We start from the raw sequence: 21727 nt of genomic DNA on the forward strand, positions 1-21727 counted from the left end.
AGGTACTTTTCAGCCACATCTGCCACCAGAAAACAGCTGTGCCCTGACCCACCCCACCCCAAAGTCATGTATTTTTTCTCTTTTTATTTAAGTAAGAGTTCTTTGGGAACTACTCAAACCATACAATACTGGCAAAGACCTGTTCTGGCTCTTCCACAAACTTCCATGCAAACAGGCTAACAACTCCAAAATCTGAACACTAGGTAATCTCAAAAAAATTCTACGAGGGGCTCTGTATGGGCAGGGACTTAAGATTTTGACTCTGACATATTTCTCTTCAGAAAAGCCAGGTCAGCTCAGGTCAGCTCTTCTCCTGAATTTTCATTCGCTGGCCTTCTGCCGCCCGCCATTTAGCTCTTCCATACCAGCAGGGTTTGGTCCGCACTCTCCATCTTGACTGATAAATGCTGGTGTCCCTGAGCAAGAAAACTGCCTTAAGAGTAGACATCAGCTCTGCAGCGACCACAGCAGGCGGCTGCCACCTAGTGGTGACTTGGTGCAAATGTGGGAACAGCAAATCCTGCCAGCAGACTTTCAAGCAGAAAACCAAATTTGTGTATAAAAAGCACACAGTATTAAAGCCATCTGTACAAAACGGTTAAGTTTATTCAATGCCCAGGACATTTAGGTCAAAAACACACGTTAATGGTAACTGCAAAGAAAGCTTTATGACCTGCACGACCTGCCTCGAAGCCTCTCTTGACCACCACACCAACTCACGTCTTTTCTAGACCAAAGTGCTCTGGAGGAAAAAAGCAGCCACCAAACTCCAGAAAGGATCAGCAGAGACCAGCTGCGCTCAGAAATGCTCCAACAGCCATGTTCTTTACACAAATTAATGCTGGGTGGGCTTGGGAGTGGGGTGCGGCCCAGCCCTCGAGGCCAGCGCGCAGGACCTCCTCCGCATTCTTCTCCTCACCCGCGGGCAGCCTGCGCTGCCGTGTGCCAGGCTTCCACCGAGTCCTGATCCAACTCTGACCCCCTGTGCCTCGACTTCAGCTCAAATAAACGCTGGTTTTTAGGGAATAAAGGCAAAGACTAGGGTGGGGGAAGCGGGGCGATCCGGAGAATCCTCGGCATTCGCCCAGGTCCAGGGATGCGTCTCCTCAGATAAGGAAGACGATGCCTTCGGACACCATGACCTGGTTGTCATCCTGCATCCTGCTCAGCGCAGCCTGGATCTCCTCTGAAGAGAAAGGCTCCTCTCGGTCCCGGTTGATGGACTCTGTGAGGCGATTCACACCCACAGACTGTGCGTGAGCTTCCCGGAACACACCCAGCAGGGCCGCCTTGAACGCCTTCAACCTGCCCAAGACAGCAAACAGTGTGAATGAGAAGTAAACAAACCAAGCTGCTCTCGAGGTAAGAGCTATACTGGGGAAAAACCGAGGCTACTCTATTAATATAGTAGAAATCCCCAGGACTCTCTCTTCCACCCACACAGCTCTGCCTCTGACCGTTGAGCCACACTCGAGGATCCCTCCTTGAAGCTAGCCTGCTAAAAAAATATATTTCATATTTTATTTGGAAACAGGGTCTTCCTGCACACTGAGAAACTGCACTGTAAAATTAACTCTGAGGTTGTTGAATCGTTTGTTAGAAACAAACCGATACACCATCTTTGGGGATAATTTCACACTTTTAGATCCCCGTACCCTTTGACATGCCTATTTCTAGGGACTACCTGTAACTATGCTTGCATGAACATGTAGTTATCAATATAAGAATATTTTACTATAAACAGCAATTATATGGAACCACCTAAATGTTTACCTCTAGAGAACCCTGTTAAGTAGATTTCTGCACATCCCTACCATCACTGAACGAGACCTGTATGGGCCGATCCAGGAAGCACTGTACAGTTGTCTCTGGAGGGTGTAATTACAATTGATTTTAATGCCCCCCCAAATACTTGTCAATGTTTTTCAAATTTTCTTCAGTCGACACACTGTATCGTGTCTCAGATATAAAAAAAAAAAAAAAAAAAAAGGTAATCTTGTTAGTTTCTTTCTTTCTTTCTTTCTTTTTGTGGTACTAGGGAGGGAACCTAGGGCTTTCTACTTCCGGGCTACATTCTCAGACCTATTTTATATTTTATTTGAAAACAAGGTCTCACTATGTTGCTGAGGGTCTAAGTAGCTGAGGCTGGCTTTGAACTTGTACGATCCTCCTGTCTCAGCTGCCTAAGTGTGAGTTTACATAAGAGTGTGCCAACACGCCCATTCCATTAGTTTCTTTGATGCCCATTAAGCACAAAATTTACAGGCAAAAATATTTTCTGAAACTCTAGAAAGAATTGTTCAAAACATATGGCCCCGGTTCATGAGAAAAGAACACATACAGCCTACTGGGAAGAACCCAGTTACACTAACACTCAGTTTCTGCTAAGTCTCTTCTTCCTCACCCCACAAAGGACATAATGCAAATTCAATTCCCATGGAGAGGGAATTACTAAAGCAAACAACTAAACATCAACAACCAGAGATGCCGGTTAAAGGTGATCCGTCCTTCCTACTATCCTTGCAACTTTCCTCTAAGTCTGATATTAATTCAGATTCTAAAATGCTGTAAAACCCTTGTCCCTAGTGCTGAGCTGTTGGGAAGCAGTTGCCCACACCCTCCCCCCTCGGCGGCCAGTCTTTGCCTCTGCAGAAGTCCAGGCAGGACAGGACCAGCTTCCCCGCTCACCTGGACTCGCTCAACTCCACTTTCTGGGAGTCCTTGGTCTCCGGCAACTCCACTTTCTGGGAGTCCTTGGTCTCCTGCGTATCCGCCGCCTTCGGAGTGTGCACTTCAGAGGATTGGTGGTTGCAGAGATGGAAAAGAGGCAAGTGAAGTCATCTCCACCAATACATAAGAAATTACATTCTCCACCACCACCCCCCCCCCCCAGCTGAGCCTGCAAACACTCCTATCCGTGTGGTTCTCAAAGGGCCAGGCAGAGCATTAGGAGAAAGGGAAGTCCCCACTGGGTGACAGGGTTGGCCAGGAGCCTCGGCTTAGTGTCTGGCGTGCTTACTCGGGCTCGGCAAAGGTCACCGTTCCTTGAAGAGGAAGCACACGACTGAGCAAAGCCTGTGTTCCCAAGTGGACCCCGAGTCTCCCCTGAGGTGCTCTTGGGACAGACCTCTAGAGCACAGGCCCAGAGTAGGGAGCCGAGTGGGGAGCCATGAGAAAACCATGCAGAGCGGCTGGAGGCCAGGGTTGAAGGGGCAGCCGCTCTGGTCCCGGGAAGGCCGCTCACCTTGGGGCATCTCCTCCTCTGTGTCACTGAAGTCATAGGGGTCATACGAGTCCCCGGCCTTGGCATCCGACCGACGAGTCTTCCTCCTAAAATACCCACAGCAGCTAAGAGCGGGAAAAGCTTAGGGGAGCCCGATCCTGTCCTCGGACGCAAAATGGAAACCAAACCACCTACGACTGAAGGGGACACCAGGCTGAGGCTGTACAAACTACTGTGTCTGAAAGAGACAGTCTCCAGACCACAATACAAATAGGCCCCACTTCCACTACTCCTCGTCCCTGTCACCTACCCTCATGGACTCAACTACAAGCACAAGGGCAAAAAGTAATCCCAAGAATCCTGAAAAACACATTCAAGGACCTCAGTGAGCAGGTTACTGCTCCAGCTGTTTCACGTCTCTTTAGGAGGAAGGGCCCACAGCTGCGCGTTGAGCCCAACAGGGAGGCTCGCGGTCCCCTACACGGCTCATCTCCACCCCGCACCCGCAGGTCCCCAGCAGCCTGGCGCAGCAGCAGCAGCACAGGCCCCACCTCACCTCTTCCTCTGCTGCTGGCCGTCCTCCTGGCTTTGCTCTTCTTCTGACTCCGATTCATCCTCGCTTCGCCTCCTCCGTTTCTTCTCCTTCTCCAGAACCTAGAACCAAGGCAAGTGTGGGCGGCCTGGAAGGGTCACTGACCCCACGACTGAATAAAGAACTGAGAGTGAAGCCGGGCGTGGTGCGCACGCTTGTAATCCCAGTACTTGGGAGCCTGAGAAAGGAGAATCGCAAGTTCGAAGCCAACCTCAACAACTTAGTGAGGTAACTTAGACTGTTTCCAAATAAAATAGGGCTGGGGAGTGTGGCTCAGAGGCAGAATGCCCATGGGTTCCATGCCCAGTAACATGATAAATAAATTAATTAATCAATTAAATATGATTACTGAATAAAATAACAATGGGGGGGTCTAAACCATTATGGTTAAGTGAAAAACAATTCATTCATTTCTTTATAAATCAGGTGTTTAATTAAAATCTAAAATAACCCCCAACCTAGTAAAAAGAAAACGCCAGGGAAAATCAGACCCACAACCAAACCCCCAGGGCTGTAATTTACCAACTGGAGGGAAAGTGGGCAACAAGAAAGAGAGCCCAAGCTTCAAGACTTGAAATCTACGAAGACAGAGACATGATGACCAAGCAGAGACCCAGGAGGAGAATGTGGGGCTAGCCCGAGTCTGACTTCTGGGTTTGACTTTGGGGCTGCTAATGGAAGACTTGACTGCCAAGGGAAAGGTGCAAAGCAGAGGGTGATTAGCAAGGTAAGTTGATCATCGCAGTAAACCCGTGGGAAATAACTTTTCTTTTGTGGTATTGGAGATTAAACCCAGAGGCATTCTACTTCTGAGCTACACCCCCAGCCCTAGTTTTTATCTTTATTGTGAAACAGCGTCTCAATAAGTTGCGGAGGGCCTAAGTGGCTAAGGCTGGCTGTGAACCCGTGCTCCTCCTGCCTCAGCCTCCAAGTGCTGGGATTACAGGCACCCGGCGTGAAAGTAATACCTACTTCTACCTCTTTTTTTTTTTTTTTTGCAGGTCTGGGGATGGAACCCAGGGGCATTCAACCTCCAAGCTACACCCCCTGCCCTATTTTTTATTCTTTATTTTGAAACCGGGTCTCAGTGAGTTGCAGAGGGCCTAAGTAGCTGAGGCTGTCCACGAACCGCGATCCTCCAGTCTCAGCCACCCGAATGCTGGGATTACAAGCGTGCGCCACCACGCCCGGCTACCTACTTTTTTTAAGATGCAAAGGAAGCAGGAGTACAGAATCAGTGATACACATGTGCTACAGTTAAAGGAGACTCGCTAGCAGCCCTGGCATCAGTATTTAGAGCCTCCCACCTGATTCTCAGGTGCAGCCAGGGCTGAGAGCCAGCGCATCTTCCAGAGGAAGGAAGGAGGCAAACTGAACACCGGCAGACAAATACTGCTTTCTCTGGTACCACACATGCAGGTGTCAGCCACCAGGGGCCAGAGGCCAGCGCATAGACGAATGTTCAGAGCAGCCTCGCAGGCCAGGCACCCGCATCCTCACCTTCTTGAAGTAGGCAAACTGGACCAGCTCCACGGCTTCCTCCGCATCCTGCAGGTCCACGGTCTTGCTCATGCGGGCCTTGGCGTGGGCCGTGGCCAGTCGGATCAGAGTTTCCAGTGTCCGCGCTGTAACTGGAGATGTCTGTGGACGAAAACAAGGGAGACTTCTGGATAAGTTTCAGAACACTCCAGGCATGCCCACCACTCCCACTGCAGAGAAATGGGAATGAAAACAATGCCATGAAAGCTCCAGTGGACTCTATTCTCACTTGAAATTCAGAAAGATAAGAAAAACGGTCAGGGAATATATCTATGAGAGATCAGGAAGAGAGGGGCAGGGGAGCCAAGAAGTAAATTAGGCATCTTACAGCTGGAAAGGTAAAAGGTTATAAAGAGCACAAAACTGAAGGAGAAAAATAATTTACTGCAGGTCTACAATGCACCAGGAAATTTACTTTAACATCCATCCTTAGCGCTCAACTCTCTTAACAATTTAGGGAAATTTTTCTAATGAGGGAAAAGGGAATCAAAGATTCTCAAATAGCCAGGCACAGTGGCACATGCCTGTACTAGCTAGCAGTATTTGGAAGGCTGAGACAGGAGGAGCTCAGGTTTGCGGCCAGCCTCTGCAAATTAGACGCTCTGCAACGCAGTTTCAAAACAAAAAATAAAATAGGGCTGAGGTTGTAGCTCAGAGGTAGAATGCCCCTGGGTTCAATCCCCAGCACCAAAAAAAAAGTTTCAAGTAATTTTTCCAAGGTCACGCTAAGGCACAAACATGGTAATCTAATGGAAAATTCTTAAAAGCTGTGTAAACTCAAGTGCAGAGGAGAAAACTCTTGACACATATAACAAGTGGTTCTCAGGAGAGAGGTATACACCAGACAGGGGTGCTTTTATCCTTTAAAAATGCTGTCTGAATGGGATCCTGAACCTAATGAGGCTCTTTTGTTTTGGTGGAGGGTGTATGTGTGCGTCTGCATGTGTGGTACTGGAGGTTGAACCTCAGGATACTAAAAGAGTCGGGGTACACCCCCAGCCCTCTTTTATTTTCAGTCTGAAACAGAATCTCCCTAGATTGCTGAGGCTCACCTCAAGCCTGTGAGCCTCCTGTCTCAGGCTCCCAAGTACCAGATTACAGGTGTATACCACCAAGCCCAGCACTAGTGACTTTTAATCTAGGTGTTTAGGATAGTTTTAAGTTTCAGGTGACTCTGATGTACCCTGAAATGATTAACATTCTCATTTTGTGGACAAGGGAACGGGCCCAAAAGCTAGCTACAAAGCTGGGATCAAACCCAGGTGGGGTGCTCTAGCACACCTCCCTGCCTCTCATCCACAGACCCTTCGCTGACCTCCCACTCAACTTCTATTATCAAGTTTTCCAAATTTCCATTCATACCAACCCCGATATTAAAAAACAAATGAGCTAGATAGCCAGGCATGGTGATACACGCCTGTAATCCCAGCATTCAGGAGGCTGAGACCAGAGGACCGCGGTTCACAGACAGCCTCCTCTACTTAGTGAGGCCCTCTGCAACTTAGTGAGACCGTTTCAAAAATAAAGAAAGAAAAAAAAAACAGGGCTGGGGTGTATCTCAGAGGTAGAATGCCCCTGGGTTCCATCCCCAGTACAGCCAAAAAAAAAATCTGAACCACCTAAAACACTGGTGAAACCCTAGCCTGCAGAGAACCCAGATCAAGGGGACCCACCAGCCCCCTGAGAACACAACTACAATAGCACACTGTGCTCAGTTCTTGGGTCGGGGAGAGGGCTCTGCACAGTGGGGCAGCTCACTTGCAGGGAGGAACCGTTGCAAAGAAAGGAGCTGCTTAATACAAAGAAGACAAGTGATATACAATCTCTAAAAACAAAGTTAAGACCCATGGGTAGAAGTCATGAGGAGGCAGGTTAACACTCAGTAAGAGCTAAGATTTCAGTGCAGCCCACACTGAGGACCTCAAGTCCTACGGGAACATGGGGTGGCAGGGTGGGTGTGGGGCTGGAGTATTTGATCTGAGAACACACCTAAATCCCAAAGGCAGCAGGGCGCAGTGGCGCACACTTGTAATCCCAGTACTTGGGAGGCTGACAAAGGAGGATTGAAGATTCATCACCAGCCTGAGCTACCCATGAAGCCCTCTGCAACTTAGTAAGACCGTTACAAAATGAAGAATAAAAAATAGGGCTAAGAGCGCAGCTCAGAGGTAGAATGCCCCTGGGTTCAATCCCCACTACCACAAAAACGAAATAAATAAAGAAATCTGAAAGTCAATGTCACATGAGGGCTTTGAACTTGGGTCTTTCTGCTGTGAAATCTTCTATGAATTGCACTGCTCACAGAAGATTTAGAAAAACCCAAGAGCAGCTTTGCTATCTTACCAGAAATTGCTTTGAATAACAATCATGGTTGCTCAACTCTTAGCCATTTGTCAAAGTCCAGCCCAAACATCACATTCTCTGGGAATCTTTCCCTGACACTCAAATCCCTCCAGCGGACTCTAAGAAAAATCAGTATCTTTGTCTATACTCACATCCATTCATTCCTTCTCTTACAAGTATGCCCTGGGGTTATACATGTCTAAGGATTATATTTAATCTACCTTTGCCTACCCTCTCAAATCTCAGCTCTCTGAAGATGGCTCTTGTTATTCTCACACTGCATGGAAGAGCGGAGATTAGCCAATTCCCTGAAGTCACTCAGAGCTTCCGAAGGAGACGCATGTCATCTCTGGGGTCTTTTATTTCACTTTTCTTTATAAAAGGAAATGGTTAAAATTGTACTAACAGGAACCTCTTCAGACCAGAAAGTAACTGCTACATTACGATGGCTCCAAAGCTCCCAGATATTACGAATTCCTGCCCTAGTGGTACGTCCAGGGCCACGCTCCCCGGGCGCTCACCCTGGCGGTGTCCGAGCTCATGCTGTCCTGGCTGCGCAGGCGCGAGTACTCTTCTGCGATGTAGGCAGCCGACTCCTGCGTCAGGACAGGCTTGATGATCTTGGCCACGTGGATGTACTTCTTCATGAACGCTGCACTCACCATCTTCTCCCTGGGCCCAGGCACAGTGAGTTGCACTTCACCGCCACACCTTTCTACCTGCCTGGCATGTGGTTTTGCTTCTCCTTACAGAAGTCAAGGTCAAAAGCCAGAATGAAGATGAGGCCTAGGACCCGTTACCATAACTACCATTTACATGGGAAATACACAAGCTCTTTCACATACTTTTATGCAATTATAGGTGTGACTTGTAAATTAGATAGTTCAGGTGGGAAGTTTAGGTATAATCTGCCATGTTTTACAAGAAAGAAAACCATGATTGAGAGAAATAATAAATGCACTCAAATTTAGTTTTCCAACTCCAAATTCTTTCTTTCTTTTTTTTTTTTTTTTTGCGCAATTAGAAAATGAATGTCTGAGCTATACCCCAGTCCTATTTTTTATTCTTTACTTTGAAACAGGGTCACTAAGTAACTGAGGCTGGCTGCGAACTGCGATCCTCCTGTCTCAGCCTCCCAAGTACTGGGATTACAAGCGTGCGCCACCACACTGACTTCAAAATTCTATATATAATCAAACAAATTATTTTGAAAACTCTACTTTTTATATTACCATGACACAAAATAGACACAAAAGATCTCACATCTCATGCTATGGGCACACGATCATTAGTCTCCCTACCCAAATCCACTTGCAATTGCTATCTACTGATCCTTCACCGTAAACTCACCACGAAGGAACAACTACATGATACGTTAAGATGCCACACACCCGCCATCAGCCGGGCATGTTGTCAAAACTTTGGATGAATCACCCACATCAGCCAAGAGAAGGGTATATACAGGCACCCAGGCAAGAAAACAGGCCCCCCGAATGGACCCCAAGCACGACCTCACCTGAGCACAGCCTCCTCCAACTGAGCACAGACATACGTGTGTTCTAGTACGACACACATCTCAGACTCCCTGGGGGGGGGGGGGCTCACTTTTTCTTCTTGGTCCCATGCAGAAGGTTGTCGTGCTTCTCATATATCTGGGTGTCCTGCTGGTCGTCCTGGGTAAAGTTGGGATCATCTGTGGCCAGGATATCCACGGAACTACCCAAGGGCATAGCTGGTGAACCATGTTGAAGACAGGAGAGGAAGAGTTTAACTCGGGGGAACTGCTTCTTCAGCAGCAGAGGGAGGTAGGTGTGGGGAAAAGACTCACAAAGCAAGGACCCAGAGGGAAACACAGAACTGACCAATACGGTAGACCCTGACATGGACAGGGACACTCCCTGCGATAACCTCCAGTGAGCGGGAAGGGAAGCTGGGGGGACAGGGGAAGCATGTGCAAAGACCAGCCGCACGGTGACACGCCCACCACCCCTCTCACCGTCACCGTCCTGCTCCCCCGGCGCCCTGTAACGATGCATCCTGAGCACGTGGTCCGAGATCTCCCGATCCTGCTCGGGGTCCATCTGATCCAGCATGATGAAGAGCAAGTCAAACCGCGACAGCAGCGAGTCCTGCAGCCCGATGTTTTCCATTGGGGTCTTGTATTGATCGTACTGGGGAGCACAAGGGAAGAGGAAATGGAGGTGGCATTAATGAGGAAGGTGGATTCTGAGAGTGGAACTGGAAGGCAGGGCCAAAAAGACAAGAACCAATGGAAACAAGGTATGCTGAAGCAATGTAAGCACAAAAAAACCATCTTTCACTTGAACCCTTGAACCCTGGCCTGGCTGAGCTAGCTCAGAAGCCCAGCTCCTGCCACGCAGCCTCCAAGAGGCTGAGCGGGCATCACCCGCCTGTCCTCCCAATGCTCGGTTCTGCTGGTTTCCTTCCCAAGGCAGGACCAACTCGGAGCAATGATTCCTCCAACTACCCAACAAAGGCAGGGCCAGGTGGTTAGGCCTGAGACCCTCGTAACCACACAGTCTCTTACTGAGAAGATAATGATCTCCACATCTCACTGTCTTAGGATTCTAGGGAGTTGAGAATGCTAATTACCTTTTCTTTTGGGGAGAGTTTACTGGAAACAACACCCAGGGTCTCATGAATGTTAGGCAAACAAACTGACAATCTTTCAATCCTAGGCCTGCCGGGCTGATGCCGATGAACTCACAAACACAAGAAAGCACCCCAACAAATTGTGGGTGATGTTAATACTAATGTGGACTCTCAGATCCTGCCATTTCCTTACATTTCCCAATCATTCTTCAGAAAGATTAAATGCGCATCACCATTGACTTAATAACTGTGGTTCTCAGCCCAGGTCGCACATTAGAACCAACCTGCAGAGCCTCTCTAAACCAGAGCGACCAAGAGCGCCGACCCAGAGATGTGGACTTGAAACTCTGGATCAGGGTTCATACATCTGTAGGTTTAAAGAACCACCAAACGGGCGTTTCATACACTGTGGGCTTACAGACTACTAAAGCACAAGTGAGCTCTGGGTTCAAATCCTGCCTCTGCCATTTTCTAATTTGTGGTTCTTGAGCAAGTTACACAACTGGTGCCTCCATTTTCTCATCTATGAAATGGTAAGAGATGGAAGAAGTTGAAAAATATATAGCATCTGTAAGTACTAGTGCAAGTACCATGATGGTACAATCTTTAAATAGGGCAACTTGGCAATCTCCACCAAAAGAAAAGCAGGATCACTCAACCCAGTAATTCCATTGCTAGGTATTTATACTAGAAATTCCAAAAGTATAACAAAAGACATGGACATAATTTGTTGCAGCTTCATTTTTAACAGCAAGGGGAAAGGGAAACCACAAAATGTCTATCAAATGGAGACTAGTTAACTCTAAGTTCATATAGTGGAATACTGGAAAAGTCTTTAAAAAATAAAAGTCAGCAAACCCCAAGAAAAGTCTTTAAAATTTTATCTAGACATGTCATAGTCATGCTAAAAACAAAGATGAAGAGATTATTCTCAACAAAGAGATTGTGCATTTTCTGGTACATGCTTACAAGTTTTGATTCCTGAAATACTTCAAAGCTATGAGTGGTTATCTCTTAGAATGAGACAAAAGAAGGCTACTAATTTTCATATTATATCTGTTCTGTTTAAAACTCCTGCCACCACTGCATGTAATACTTTTATTTTAATGACGATGCAAGTTACCTGGGCTGAGCCTACAAATGGTTTTGTTAACTTTTCTGTAATTTCAATAAATAACTTTCTAGAGTGTTTTGCTGTGTAGGAATGGGTATGGAAACACCGCTCTAAACCATCTAACAAGATGAGTATACGTTAGTCTTTGGCCTGTTATTCCCTAGAATAAACTTCTCAGCTGAGTTATTCAGCAAAACCAAAAGAAGACAAGGATGATGGCTTAGGGCCTGATGCCACTCACCCTGCCATAGACAGGGTTGGCAGCCGCCAAAACACTGCAGCGGGCATTCAGCCGAGCGTGGATGCCAGCCTTGGCGATGGTCACTCGGCCCTGCTCCATCACTTCATGGATGGCTGTGCGGTCCATGTCAGACATCTTGTCAAACTCATCGATGCAAACGACACCCCGGTCAGCCAGGACCATGGCCCCCGCTTCAAGACGGCGCTCCCCTGGGAAGAAAGAAGGTAAAACCAAGTGCAGGGTCTAGGTTATAAGGGCTTTCAATCTCCTTCTAGGTACCTGTCACTGTAGCATATGCGGACATAGTAGAGAAATGTCAGCCGAGGCTTACAGATACCTTAGTGGGTTCCCCTTCTGAGCTCCAAACTGAACACCTTTCCTTGCTTTGACCTCTCAACAGCTAACCTCTCCTAACCTCCTTTTAGATTCTCTCTCTTCATACCCAAGGAGCATTTAGTCTTTTGCTCTTCCGTTGGTCTTCAAATTTCTCCTAGGCTCATCAAATAGACCAATCTTCATTCTTATGTGCCTTCCAACTTACTATGCTTTCTTCCTTGAAATTCCTTCAAATCACCTTGTACAAAACACTCTTGTCAATAGAAGGTCACCCAAAGACTTAAATAACCACTCAATATTATAGGCTACTCAGTCCTCTAGAACCTGGACCCAACTAACCTTTCAACTGTATCTTCCAAACACACGCCAGACCGAGGGCATGCTCAAAGATCTACGCTTATGCAGGGCCTCTGCCAAGAACCTTTAACCAACCCTTACCTGTTTCCTGGTCTGTGGTGACAGCAGCCGTCAGACCCACTCCAGAGGAGCCCCGGCCCGTGGTGGGGATGGCCCGAGGCGCCGTGCAAAGCACATACCGCAGAAGCTGGGACTTGGCAACGGATGGGTCTCCTGTGGGACAGCGGCAGTGATGACTCTCCAGAAACACCCTCCACCTGCCAGCAAGTTCTGCTTTCCCAACACAGCACACGGCTCAACAGAGACATTCAGCAACTAGCTGTCAAAGACCATTTCCTTCCCTTTTCCACTTACCATTCATGGGAGAAATAATAGATATTGTACATCAGGAATTCCAGGAATGGTATTTTCTGATGGGACTGGAATATTCCCAGGCGTAGAGTACACAACCTTCCATATTACAAGTCCTCACAACCTCAGTCCTCAAGGTAAGAGCAGGAATCTACAGCAAACCCAACACATACCTATTAGAAGAACGTTGATGTCCCCACGGATGTGGCTGCCGTTTTCGAGGTCTCGTTCCACCCCTCCCAAGAGCAAGCAAAGGATCGCCTTCTTGACATAGTCATGCCCGTGGATACTGGGGGCCAGTGACCTGGCCAGCTGGTCAAAGATGTCCTGCGGAGGAAGAGCCAACAGCGTGAAAAGCCCAGCAAAAGTGATGGGCTCCACTTTTCAGATCTGTCTTACAGAAATGCGAGAGAACTATTCACACTTAAGACAAACACTCTTAACACAAGCCACAGGATCAGAGCAGGTTCAGAGGCAACCGAGATTCCAAAATTGGTTTAGATGATTAATCTTCAAGAAAACGTTATGGGTGTGGTGGTGCATGCCTGTAATCCCAATCCTTGGGAGGCTAAGACAGGAGGGTCAGAAGTTTGAGGCCAGCCTCAGCAACCTAGTAAGATTACTGTTTCAAAATAAGAAAGGGCTGGAGGTATAGCTCAGAGGTACAATGTCCCTGGGTCCAATCCACAGTAAATAAAAGTGGTGTCCATTATTTCAAAACATTTTAAGTTTAATAAGAATGTGTATGGTGCTTCAGCAGTAACCCTCATCACACTATGTTTTGCTCAACTCTAAAGAAAAGAAAAACTGTCAGGTGTAGTAGCACAGGCTTCTAATTCCAGCCAATTGAGAGGCTGAGGCAGGAAGATCCAGAGTGAAAGGCCAAACTGGGCAACTTAAGGAAACTGTCTCAAAATGAAATAAAAAAGGGCTGAGGGTGTAAGCCAGTGGTAGAGCACTTGCCCAGCATGTGCAAGGGCCTGGATTTAATCCTCAGTACTACAGAGAGAGAGAGAGAGAGAGAGACAGACAGACAGACAGACAGACGAGAAAAAAATAGAAAAAACAAGTTGGAAACTAACACAGAAACATAACATTTTAAATTTAAGCAATAATGTACCATTCACACCTTCATTAATAACCAAGACTCCATAGTACACCGAAATCCTGACTCCTACCCTCATGTTTGTCTCTGATTCACTTAGCAGCCCTGCAGGTAGCACGACTCAGAGTATTACAGGCCAAATAGAAAAACAGCCTTGCATTTGCTGACTGGAACACAACTAGAAGCTAGCAGCAAACACTTGAGACAAAGGAAGGCCGCCACCTGCTCCTGACCCAGCACGAAGACAGCCAGAGCCACCCGGGGCTCTTCAGGCCCACCCCAGCCACCCTGAGCCCGGAAGGACGCCGCACCTTGGAGCGGGTTTTACTGAACTTCTTGATCCTGGCTATGTCCTCAGCAGAGAATGAGGGCTGCACGTCCTTGCTCATGTGCTTCACGTTGCAGGCGATCAGGACGGTCCTGGGCAGAGAGAGGAGGAAGCTGGCTGTGCTCGGTACCCAACATCAGGAGCCGGTTGTGCCATAAGCAGCGAGCCTTTTTAGATTATTAAACTAAACCAGCAAATCAGGGGGAAATAATCTGTTCTCAACAACTGATCTGGTCTGTCTTTGATCCAAACAGGTTGATGATAACCCCATTGTAATTTATCTCCGACAGCTTAGAAAAAAATTGATGTCCCACAGATGTGCTGCTGCTTAAAAGGTTAAGGCAGATGTGTATATGGGATGAAAGTGGGAATAAGTGAGAGATTTCCAGGGAGGCCACAAGGCTGTAATCATGTCACCAACCACCCCTACTTTTTGGCATAAATTGCTAATTATCACCAACTTTGACAGGACAGAGGTATGGGACACGCCCATTTAGCAGGTCAGTAACATGCTCCACCTGTCAGTTAGAGGGGAGCTCTGGACTCTGCAAACTGGAGAGATGCCCTAGCAGAACAGAGGCTGCCAAGGGCACGCAGGTTCCTCCCAGCAGACCCTTTACCTGAAGGTCCCTGAGGTGTAGCCTCCCTTCTTCCCAGGAAGACAGCGGTAGGTCCCCACCACCTGGACCCGGTCGCCAGGCTTCACTTTATCCACCAAGTCGTCGTCCAGAATGACGTCCACGGAGCGGGGCAGCTGGCCGGCGGGGGCCTTCTCTGGCATCTCCTGGATGGTGACAGTCTGGTGGTCCTTATACACAGAGAGGCCATATTCTGTCTCAAGGGGGTTGTTCTCCTCATCCTAGAAAAGGGCACACAGCGAAATCGTTATTTTAGTCTTATCTTTAAAATGCTAAACACACCTGGCATGGGAAACATAATCCAGAGATAGAGATGACTTCATGGAATTGTAGTGGCTGGGAACAAGAAAACCAGCTTTTCCCACCCTCTATCTGAGCTTTAACTACCTAATGGAAGGGGTAGCCTGTAGTCTGATAGAACTATGGCTTTATCAACATCTAAATTAGGGTGTTTTTTTATTTATTTATTTATTTTTGCGGTACCGAGGATGAAACCACGGGCATTCAACCTCCGAGCTACACCCCCAGCCCTATTTTTTCTTTATTTTGAAACAGGGTCTCACTTGAGTTGTAAAAGGCCTCACTAAGTAGCTGAGGCTGTCTGTGAACCGCGATCCTCTTGTCTCAGCTTCCCAAATACTGGGATTACAAACTTGCGCCATCACACTCGGCTATAAATTAGGGTTTGCAATTCCCCTAATAAAGATGAATATAAGCTTATACTATGGCTCAGTTTTTCTGCTCCTAGGTATTATCCAATAGAAACCTTCACCCAAAGCCATTCAGTCAACACCCTTCTCAATCTCAGCATTTAATCTGGAGGTAGATTGAAAGATTATTTTTTCTTTTTCTTTTTTTTTTTTGCAGTACTAGGGATGAAACCCAAGGGCATTCTACCTTCGAGCCACACCCTCAGCTCTACTTTTAATTCTTTATTTTGAAACAGGGTCTCACTGAGTTGCAAAGGGCCTCACTAAGTAGCTGAAGCTGTTTGCAACCGCAATCCTCCTGTCTCAGCCTCCCAAATGCTGGGATTACAAATGTGCGCCCGGCTATTTTTTATTCTTTATTTTGAAACAGGGTCTCTCTAAACTGCAGAGGGCCTCACTAAAGAGCTGAGGCTGGCTACAAACCAATGATCCTCTGGTCTCAGCCTCCCAAGTACTGGGATTACAAGCATGTGCCAACACGCTCAGCTTTTAATTTTTATTTTTAAACAGGGTCTCACTAAGTTGATGAGACTCTCACTGCTTGCTGAGGCTGTCTGCGAACCTGTGATCTTCCTGTCTCAGCCTCCCAAGTACTAGAATTACAGGCATGCACAGATAAGAGATTCTGAAGTATGTTTTAGTTATAAGATATTCTTGTTTTGATTCCTTGCATCTTTGATTTCCCTACCCGTTAATTATACTAAGAAAAGAAATGGCTCTTATTTTTATCTGTGTCCTCTATAGGTCCTAATAGTACTCTGGATACAGTATCTCTCAATAAATATTTGAAGGAAGAAAGCAGACTGACAGAATAAATTCAGAAATCAAGGTAATCAATTGTAATGATCTTTTGTCTCATTAAATATGAAAGCCTTACACTGTACTTAATTCAAGTCAGTATGAATCCTAAAAAGCCCTTTTCTACATCAGCCTTCTCCCAAATCCACTGAAATATTTGCAAAGATTACACAGTAACATGTATCCATATTTCCCATATTGCTTTTAAAAAGTATATTAAGAGCTGAGTGTAGTGGTGCATGCCTGTAATCCCAGTACCTGGAAGGCTGAGACAGGATTACAGGTTTGAGGACAGCCTCAGCAAGTAGTAAGACTCTTATCAATCTAGCCAGACCCTGTTTTAAAATAAAAAAATAAAATAGAACCAGGGGTGTAGCTCAAATAAGAATGCCTCTGGGTTCCGTCCCTAGTACTACAAATAAATAATAGAAAACCTCAGCAAGTAGTGAAACTCTCATTAATCTAGTGAGACATTGTTTCAAAATAAAAATAAAACAGGGCTGGAGGTATAGCTCAGAGATAGAATGTCGCTGAGTTCAACCGCCATAACAAAAATAAATAAATAAATAAAAATAAAAACTAGAAGGTATCAGAAGCCAAGGAGAGAGGTACATGCCTGTAATCACAGTGCTTGGAAGGCTGAGAGATCACAGATTCAAAGCCAGCTTCTGCACCTCAGCAAGACCCTATTTCCAAATAAAAAAGATAATAAAATAGGGCTTGGGCATAGCCCAGAAGTAAAAGACCCCTGAGTTCCATCCCCAGAAACACACACACACACACACACACACACACACACACACACACACTATATTAGAAAACCATCTAGAAACTTTGCTAAAACATCTATACACATGATTTTTTCCTTCTTTCAATAGTTCCATGGTATTTCAAATATTCTATGATAATTTTTTAAAAAATTAAGAATTGTAGACTTTTCACATTTGTAATCAATCTTTCCTTTGGATTAATCCTTACTACCCTATCTCTACTAGAAAGCTTTCAGTATTACACAAGTACTTGCATTAAAACACATCTCTTGACTCCAACCGCCAAGGAGGCCAACGAGATGGCTTTCCTCTCACCTTGGTGGGGTAGACGGAGCTGGACGGAAAGGCCACCAGGGTGGTAAGATCAGAATAGCGTCGCTCTATGGTCTTCTTGGTGGCTGGGCAGTAGTGGACGCTGCGGACAACTTTGGGACGAACTAGAGAACCTAGGAAAGGGGAGTGCGCACACGAAGTCAGCCAGGTAGACGTTAGTGAGCGGCGGGCTCTAAACCACGCGAGCCTACGAAGACTCCAGACACTGTGTCTGCCTCACTAGGTGAAGCTGCTGCAGTCTTAGGTTACCTCTCATCTGTTCATCTTTGGTGTTTTGGTTTTTGGTGGTACCAGTGAATGAACTCAGACGCATGCTACGTCCAAGCTACACCCCCCAGCTCTACTTTATTTTCTTGGTTTTAAAACAGGTTCTTGCTAGGTTCCTGAGCATCTCAGGAAGTTGCTGAGGATGGCCTCAACCCTGAGATTTTTAAATTAAACAGACATCACCATATCCAAGTAAAATTCTAAGCACCAAGGTAGAGCTCATGGGTGGAATGAGATTGTCAGGAACTAAGACTCCTCCAGCTCTCAGCAGACTCCATCCCTCTGTCGGCGCACATGCGCGCTAACAACCACCGTGCACATTCTGAGCTCCTCCATCTTTTATGACATAATTCCCATGTTCCACCACTCTGAAACCATAAGCCGTCCAGATCTCTCCTGCATCCCCAGCCCCCCTCTGTCTACCCCATCGCCATTTCCCAGTGCCCTATAAGCCACTTACATTTAGTGACAATGCCCTCCACACACACGACACAGCTGAGAAAGCAGGAAGTCAGAGTCCGGGGAGAGACGTGCTTAGAGCCAAAGCTGCCCTCCAAGCCTATGTAGAATTCCTCATACTGCTTGGCGTAGGTGGCATCAATGGAAGCCACGAAATCCTTTAAAGCCCGCTGGAATGCAACCAGCTCCTCAAAGGCATTGCTCAGGAGGCTGCAAATGGGCAGGAGAAAGGATCACTGGGCAGAGGAAAAACTCCACAAACCGACCCGCGACACAGAAGTAAACAGTCTTTAGATCAGGACGGCAAAGAAGAGAAAATCCAGCTCCTGCTCTCTCCTGCCATTCTATATACCGGCAAAACCCATCAGAACCGAGTACCAACTTTACTTCAATTCATCAAAGATTTTAAAGTTCTTCAACTAAACACTGGGAGGTAGGGCACTTGAAAGGAAAATGTCCACCACCTCCTTTTGGAAAGAAAAATAAACAAAATATACATACATACACACACACACACACACACATACACGTATATATGTATGTATGTCCAAGCAAGGCCAGGAAGGCTTCTGGATCTCTCCCAAGTCACCTAGGCCTGTTACAAACTGAGCAAGAGGGAGAGAAACTCAAACCTACAACGCCTCCCCTGACCACTCACCGGTTGGCTCTCTTCTCATTTTTCCTGCGCAGGTCATTCACGTTAACAATTAGCCGGTATTGGTTGTCGCTGATCAGCTCCCGGACTTTGCTCTGATAAATTCCTTGATCTTCCTGCAAAACATTCACCACATATCACTCCAATCACAAAGTCAGAACTGAGATGTGCGGAAACAGAAGCAATTCTCACAGTAAGACAATGTTAGCCTGAGCACCAGAGCTAAAGTCCAGGTGTGTGTTCATCAATTTCTTCCTTTCATTCACTAGTCTCCAACTCCAACCTACTGGGGACACTATACAGATGATGAGTTCTTCAAGGTCCATGTTATTATTTCCACTGTCATGACTAGCTCTCCTGTATGGTGTCATTTCTCAAGTTTAACGGGGAACTAGAAGTGAGCTCAGACCAAGTGTAAAAGGACAGGAGGTAAAAAAAATTTTTTTACTGAAATGTAAATTTAGTTTAAAAAAGGGAAATGATGCCGGGCGTGGTGGCCCTCACTTGTAATCCCCGTGCTTGGGAGGTGGAGACAGGAGGATCGCGCAGGTTCTAAGCCAGCCGCGCTGGCGTAAGAGACCGTTTCCAAATAAAAATATAATATAGGTCTGGGAGTGTAGTCCGGAGGTAGAAGGGTTTCCAGGAACCCCAGTACCACCAAAAAAAAAAAAAAAAAAAAAAAAAGATAACTTGCTCGACTGTATTTCACTATGTATATCAAAACATGCCCTACACCTTAAATGTGTGTAAACTAAATGGACTTCTCAAAATTCACATTTAAATTGTTTTTCATTTATCAAACTTTCAAAATGCCTTAACAGTCCATACAATTAAATTACATTGCATACAAACCCTCCATTTTGTAATGTTCTGCACATTAAACACTGTGTGTGTGTGCGGGATTTGTGTGTGGGAATTGAACCCTGAGGGTTCTACCTCTGGGCTACAGCTCCAGCCCATTTATTTCCTGGGAGGGTCTTAGCTGGCCTTGAACCTGCGATCTTCCTGCAGCCTCGGCCCCGGCGCCTGGCGAACACTTTTAATCTGCATCTTATTTTGTATGGGGGTGGGGTGAGGGACAAACTAGGAATCGTCTTCCCCGCTGAAAGTCGACGCACTGCGGTCCCCGTGCTCCCCCAAATGAAGACGGGGACGGCGTGCCGCCCAGGAGCCCGAGGAGGCTTTGCCATTTTGCCTGCGCTGGCTGGGACCCAGTCTCCTCGGGCACAGCTGGCCATCGCTCGCAGTTAGGAGCAAGTTACAGGACGGCTGAGAAAGCCTCCTCCCCGCCCGCCGCCCTCCGCGGTCCTCCGCACCCGTCCCGGCGCCCCCCGCACCTCGTCGTCCAAGAAGTCCAGGTAATCTCTCTGAGCCTCCCGGAGCTCCACGTCGTCCAGCACCACCGTGCCCGCCATGCCCGCCGCCGTGGATGTGCCTCCTACTAAAGCTCGTGGAGGACGGAGAAGGTGACTCCGCCCCCGCGCGAAAACTTCCGAACTTTTCCCGCCACAGAGGTTTCCTCCAGGAAGAGGCGGGGACGCCAAGGGCCGTTTCACATGATGATTGGCTGATCCCTATGACGTCGATACCTAGTGCCCTATCAGAAGGCTCGTCTTTTTTTCGGTTTTCCGTCCCGAGCCTCGCGTGGCGGGAAAAGTGCCATCCGGCGTCCTTAGTTCCTCCCCCGCCCTGTTCTGACCAATGGAGTAGAGGGGCAGGCTCGCAGCGCCTGCTCATTGGGCAGCTGGAAGGAGCGGCCCGGAGAGGCGGAAGCGTTGCCTTCTGGGCGTTGTAGTCTTTTACAGGTCTTGGCAGGGGAGTTTTGTTTTGATACTTAGGGAGGTCCGCGGGAGCTACCTCCGAGATACACCTCAGCTCTTTTTATTTTTAATTTTGAAACAACTCTTGCTAAACTGCTTAAACTGCCTCCAACCCTGCAATCTTCCTGTGTGAGCCTCCCAAGTACTGAGATGACACGCGTGCCCCAGCACGCTGGGTTGGCAGGGTTTTTTCAAACTGCATTTTCCTGATTTATACCGTGTCCATATTAGCCAGACAGATGGACTTTTCTTAAAGTAGACTGTCAGAAAATTAGTTTTTGTAACGCAGAGAAGTGAACATATAAAACAAACATACGCAAGCCTGCAATCCCAGTACTTGGAAGACTGAGACAGGAGAATCTTAGGTTCAAGGACAGCCTCAACAATTTAGCAAGGCTCTCAGCAACTTAGCAAGACCCTGTTTCAAAGTAAAAAATACAACAGGGCTGGGGGTGTAGCTCTGAGGTAGAATACCCCTGGGTTCAGTCTCCGGTAAACACACACACACACACACACACACACACACACACACACACACACACTATGGTCTTCAGAAGCAGGGGGAGCAGCAGACGTTTGAGAATCTATCTTATAGAAGATCGAATTATCATCTTAGGGGAAGGTTATTTAATTCAGGACCCATTTACAACCTAAATACCGTTGCCTGAAATGCCCTAAAAAATCAGGTTATAGAAAAATATTAAGGGAACGTATCCCCCTAGATAAACCCCTCACTGTTATACAAAATTCTGAATACAGTTACTACAGCATCTTGCTTACAAATGGGTAAAGTATAGGTTTTCTTGCCTTATAAAAGATCACCGAGCTAGGTGCAGGTGGTGGCAAAGGCCTGTAATCCCAGAACTTTGAAGGCTGAGATAGGATGATTGCAGGTTCCAGGGCATCCTCAGCAATTTAGTGAGGCTCTCAGAAACCTAGTGAGACCCTGTTTCCAAATAAGAAATAAAAATCGGGCTGGGGGTATATCTTTGAGGTACAATGCCTCTGGGTTCAATTCCTAATAACACACACACACACACACACACACACACACACACACACACACGTTCCTTTTAAGTGACTTAGTTTGCCAAATTAAAATTTAAAATTTTTAAATTAAATTTTTATTTTTTAA

General features: G+C 46.8%; 1 protein-coding gene across 4 annotated transcripts; it reads right to left on the bottom strand.

Moving 5' to 3' along the window:
- Positions 1–1106: 1106 nt before the first annotated feature.
- On the bottom strand, positions 1107–20301 carry MCM3 (minichromosome maintenance complex component 3; the record flags this gene model as incomplete). Of its 4 annotated transcripts, none has more annotated exons than XM_080700710.1 (17): positions 1107–1305; positions 2689–2791; positions 3245–3330; positions 3780–3877; positions 5316–5456; positions 8219–8369; positions 9303–9429; positions 9694–9868; positions 11666–11874; positions 12440–12571; positions 12883–13036; positions 14126–14234; positions 14763–15001; positions 17374–17504; positions 18119–18327; positions 18776–18888; positions 20110–20301. In XM_080700710.1, 17 exons carry the CDS (start codon positions 20185–20187, stop codon positions 1107–1109), a joined length of 2454 nt encoding a protein of 817 aa, XP_080556836.1. The 4 variants fall into 4 exon arrangements, with proteins under 4 accessions (XP_080556836.1, XP_080556835.1, XP_080556834.1 ...); XM_080700709.1 differs by having other exon boundaries at positions 14763–14950; positions 20110–20187; XM_080700708.1 differs by having other exon boundaries at positions 8219–8420; positions 20110–20187.
- Positions 20302–21727: the final 1426 nt, after the last annotated feature.

The sequence above is a fragment of the Muscardinus avellanarius genome (genome assembly GCF_963383645.1).
Source record: "Muscardinus avellanarius genome assembly, chromosome: 8".
NCBI lineage: Eukaryota > Metazoa > Chordata > Mammalia > Rodentia > Gliridae > Muscardinus > Muscardinus avellanarius.